General features: G+C 52.0%; 1 protein-coding gene across 1 annotated transcript; it reads left to right on the top strand.

The window, feature by feature from the left end:
- The first annotated feature begins 2,068 nt into the window (after positions 1 to 2,068).
- LOC123058058 (protein kinase PINOID 2) lies at positions 2,069 to 4,082 on the top strand. Its single transcript, XM_044480889.1, has 2 exons — positions 2,069 to 2,674; positions 3,100 to 4,082. The coding sequence occupies exons 1-2, from the start codon at positions 2,109 to 2,111 to the stop codon at positions 3,989 to 3,991; spliced, it is 1,458 nt and encodes a 485-aa protein (XP_044336824.1). The 5' UTR covers positions 2,069 to 2,108; the 3' UTR covers positions 3,992 to 4,082.
- The last annotated feature ends 525 nt before the right edge of the window (positions 4,083 to 4,607 follow it).

The following is a 4,607-nucleotide window of genomic DNA, read 5'->3' as shown; positions in this document are numbered from 1 at the left end:
TTTCTACATAAACCGAGGGCAGGGCCCGAGGAGTGATATGTCTCAATCGTATATATAATTTTTTTATTGTTAAATTCTATCATATTATCATTCTTACATACTTTGGCCATCATTTTATACTATTGTTCTGGACTAATAGACTAATCTAGTGTCGAGTGCGAGTTGTTGTTTTTTGCTTGTTTTTGGTTTTGTGAAAAATCGATTACTACAAAGGTCCAAACACGACAAAACATTTTGACGATTTTTTATGGAACATAAGAGACCATAGAAGGTTCGGGAGGTGACCATATGTACTTGTGCACATGATCATTGGTATTGACATTGCTTAATTAAAAGTTACTTGTATGAGTTATCGCAATAGATTTATCTCTTGTCTCTTTCTCGTTCTACGGCCCCATAGTTATCTAGGATCCCGTAAATCGATCAAGGAGGAGGTAAAGTGCAAGGACACACGGAAGGTTATAGCGGAAGCCGATGAAAGTAAGGATTAGTATGATATACTAAAGGCTATACTGCAGTCGAAAACAACTCCTTGGGGACCATGAGTTGTAGTCATTAAACGCCCAATGCACTGGTCTCGAGAAATCCTTAATAACCGAGATAACCCCACGCGACGTTAAGAGCATTGGTTGGACAATAGACGCACGATGCAGGTTGCTGATTGGTCCTAGCCTTATTTGGGAGCACCCCCCACTCTAGCATTGAGAACACATCATAAGGTGTCTACCAATACCAAATTGGAAATGAAGATAAGATCCTAAGTGTAGGTATAAGGTTGTAAGTAAAGTCCTCATGCTTTAGCCTATTTCATATCATTGTTTTCTCTCAAGTACAATTTGCGATATTCGGTCCTGGAAATTGGAGCTCCTAACGTCAACAACAACTTGTTTGAATCCATGTCTATTAGCATTACTTCCAATGGGTTTGATACCCAAGGTCACCCTCGGGGAAAAAAGTTAGGACTATCTGCATCCAAAACCGGATCAAAGACAATCAAACTTTTTTCGGCGCCGTTGTCGGGGAAGCATCTTTGGTACCCCTAGCGAGGTGATAAGAGGCGTTGTTTTAGCCTTTTTTCAGTTTTAGTTTCATTTTTGTCTTTAGTTTCTTTTTTTGACCCCCCCCCCTCCCCACCCCCCCCCCCCCAAAAAAAATATCATGGCTAAGAAACTTGGGGAGTTTGCAACTCCTAATGAAGACTTTGTGCTTGCACCTACCACTTTAACTGATGTCGCAGCCGAGCAGTTTGAGATCAAAGCTCACCTTGTCACGATGGTTCAACATAACAATTTTGGAGGTTCTGCATCCAAGGACGCCAGTATGCACTTGCACACTTTCACAGAATTATGTGCTATGACACATATAAAAGACTCGAACCTGACGCTTTGAAGTTGCACCTATTTCCTTTCTCTTCGCATCTAACCGCCAGCTACACACTGGCTTCGCATGGTTGCACCTTCCAGCGGCGGCGGCAGAAACCCTTCCATGGCGCATGCGGGGTGCGTCGCCGTAGTGGGAGGGGGAAATGTAAAAGTGGCAAGGGAGCTTAGTTTCCAACCGGCTAGCCTTTTTTTCAAAGACAACTGGCTATCCTTAATCCACTGATGTGACGATTGTTGCATACATTTTTTTAGGATGATTGATGCATATAATTACGGAAATGCTAAAAACTGACGTCAAATTTTTAGGTATCGCAAAACGAACTTTTTTCATGGCAATTTATGTTGACGCGAGTATGTTAAATTTAGTTTGTAAGCACGTCGATTTTCTAACAAGAAATAAACCAAGACGGATTTATTATGCTCACCAACTAAATTGTCATTCTAGTCAAACATAATTTGCCATGAAAAATATTTTATTTGCCATGTCTAAAAAATTCACTAGATATTAATTATGCATCTATATATCCGTGTGGAGCGAAAAGGAAAAGGCTACTCCTAAGGTATTATCAACTCTCGGAGGCTTAGATACCCTCCAATCCTTGAAAGCGCTTTTGTGGATTTTGTAATCAATTTTCAACTGGCCACACATGACAGACACCGCTGCTTGCCTGCCTATATAGACATAGGGAGCTGGTGCTGGAAGGCAGAGGCAAGCTAGCTTCTTCCATGGCTGCCGTTAGAGATGAATCGGACTACGACAGTAGCCGTCCGTCGTCGCTCACGGCGCTGGGCTCCCGCCGGAGCTGGATCAGCGACATTGGCAGCTCCAGCTCGGTCTCTGGCGGCGGCGAGACCCCCTGCCGCCACAGCAAGCCCCACAAGGCCAACCATGCCGAGTGGGAGGCCATCGCGCGCGTCCGCGCAGCCGCCGCCGGCGGCAGCGTCGGGCTGGACCACTTCCGCCTCGTGCGGCGCCTCGGCAGCGGCGACCTCGGAAACGTCTACCTGTGCGAGCTCCGTGAGCCGCCGCACCGGCCGTCGTCGTCCGGGCGCCTCTACTACGCCATGAAGGTGGTGGACAAGGACGCGCTGGCGTTCCGCAAGAAGCTCCGGCGCGCGGAGGTGGAGCGGGATATCCTCCGCGCCCTCGACCACCCCTTCCTGCCCACGCTGTACGCCGACTTCGAGGCGTCGCACTACGCCTGCCTCGTCATGGAGTTCTGCCCCGGCGGCGACCTCCACGTCGCCCGGCAGCGGCAGCCCGGCCGCCGGTTCAGCGTCGCCTCCGCGAGGTATCAATATCATTATCAATCCCACCGTTCAACTTCCATGCATGCACTGTGCCACACATTCACATTGATCCGAATATCCCATGGCCTGAAGGTTACGCGTGGGATGAAAAGCTGAGATTCTCTCTGTTTCAGGGTCAAGCTTTGTCTTCGTGTCACTCCTTTTTTAAAGCATGGCACCACTTTGAGCTAGTGTAGTGTAGTAATCTTCTTCCCATGTGCAATGTGCATATGCATTTGCATTGGTGCTTTATTTCAGAGTATTTCATAGACACTTTTTGTCTCGCCGTGCATGCCTATCTAAGCAGATCTTTTGAGAAAGAACCCACTTGGGCTAATGATTTGAGCTGCGCGCGCATGCATGCATGGCGACATGCATATTATCTGGCTGAGCTGATAGAGATCGATCGCCGAATAATGAACGGCAGATTCTACGCGGCGGAGACGGTGCTGGCGCTGGAGTACCTGCACATGATGGGGGTGGTGTACCGGGACCTCAAGCCGGAGAACGTCCTGGTGCGCGCCGACGGCCACATCATGCTCTCCGACTTCGACCTCTCCCTCAAGTGCGACGACGTCGTCCCCAAGCTCCTCCGCCAACCGAGAGGGGACGGCGCCGGCGCCAACCCGAGCTCGACCAATGGTCACTCCTCGTCGTGCGTCCCGCCGATCCAGCCGGTGCTGTCATGCCTATTCAACGGTGTAACACGCAAGCGCCTGCTGCCGATGCCCGGCGCGGCGGCCGTGGACGCCGACGCCGCCGAGCATTCCGAGCCCGAACAGACGTCTGAGTCTGACCCTGCAGAGGTGGTGGTGGAGCCTGTGGCGGCCCGGTCTAGGTCTTTCGTGGGCACGCACGAGTACCTGGCGCCGGAGGTGATCTCCGGACAGGGCCACGGCAGCGCGGTGGACTGGTGGACGCTGGGAGTGTTCATGTACGAGATGGTGTACGGCCAGACGCCGTTCAAGGGGGCGACCAACGAGGAGACGCTCGCCAACATCGTCGGCAAGCGGCCCGTGGCCTTCCCGCGGGTCCCGTCGTCGGCGAGCTGCGGCGAGCGGGAGGAGCTGCTCCGGGCGCAGGACCTCATGGCCCGGCTCCTGGCGAAGTGCCCCGGGAAGCGACTGGGGAGCTGCACGGGGTCAGGCGAGGTGAAGCGGCACGCGTTCTTCCGCGGTGTGAACTGGGCGCTCGTCAGGTCCGTCCGACCGCCGGAGGTGCCCGTGCCGGTGGCAAGGAGCAAGGCGAAGACGATGAGCAGGAAGGAGCGGCAGGAGCCGTACAAGCAACAACATGAGGACCATTTCGACTACTTTTGAGTTGACACCTTGTATTCTAGACTAGACGGGCAGACGGGATTAAGCGGTGTACATAAAGTTGGTAGTGATTCCATAACGAAATATTAGAGCATCTTCACTCGGTTCGGCCCCCAGCACACCCGGCCGAATGCGTTTTCGCGTTTGCGCCGGTCGTTTTTTTTGTCCCAGCCGGGCCTTCAGGTTTCGGCCCTCAAACGCCCATAAATTCAAATTTGTCTTTCTTGTTATCAAAAAAATTCCACAAGTTCAGCGATCATCATGCAACAGTTCGGCGATTACCATACTACAGTTCGGCTATCAAACAAACACGAAAGTTCGGCGATCAAAAGGAAAGACGCGTAGACAAAGAAACGCATCAAACGATGGGCTCCTCTGGCGTGGAACTGGTCAGGAACGGCGTGGGATTGGCCGGGGTCGGCGTGGATGCAGGCATGCTTGGCGTCGGTGTGGCTTCTGTGCTCGGGCTGGCGGTCGGCGTCGGCACCGCTTCGTCGCTCAGGCTGGGCGTCAACGTTGTTATCGGCGTGGTGTTGGCCCAGGCATCTGGTTCAAGATGAGGCCGCGCTCCACCAGGTACTACGCCTTGACCTGCTCGTCCATCATCGACATGTCTACC

This window comes from Triticum aestivum, chromosome 3A, assembly GCF_018294505.1.
Source record: "Triticum aestivum cultivar Chinese Spring chromosome 3A, IWGSC CS RefSeq v2.1, whole genome shotgun sequence".
Taxonomy (NCBI): Eukaryota; Viridiplantae; Streptophyta; class Magnoliopsida; order Poales; family Poaceae; genus Triticum; species Triticum aestivum.
The sequence above is the reverse complement of the archived record's forward strand: the minus strand, read 5'-3'. Positions and strand labels throughout refer to the sequence as shown.

What these genes read in the sequence shown, in the direction of transcription:
- LOC123058058 (XM_044480889.1), top strand. Translation starts at nt 2,109, where the DNA reads ATGGCTGCCGTTAGAGATGAATCGGACTACGACAGTAGCCGTCCGTCG. An exon ending in TTCAGCGTCGCCTCCGCGAG is followed by an intron (nt 2,675 to 3,099) that starts GTATCAATATCA and finishes AATGAACGGCAG; the next exon opens with ATTCTACGCGGCGGAGACGG.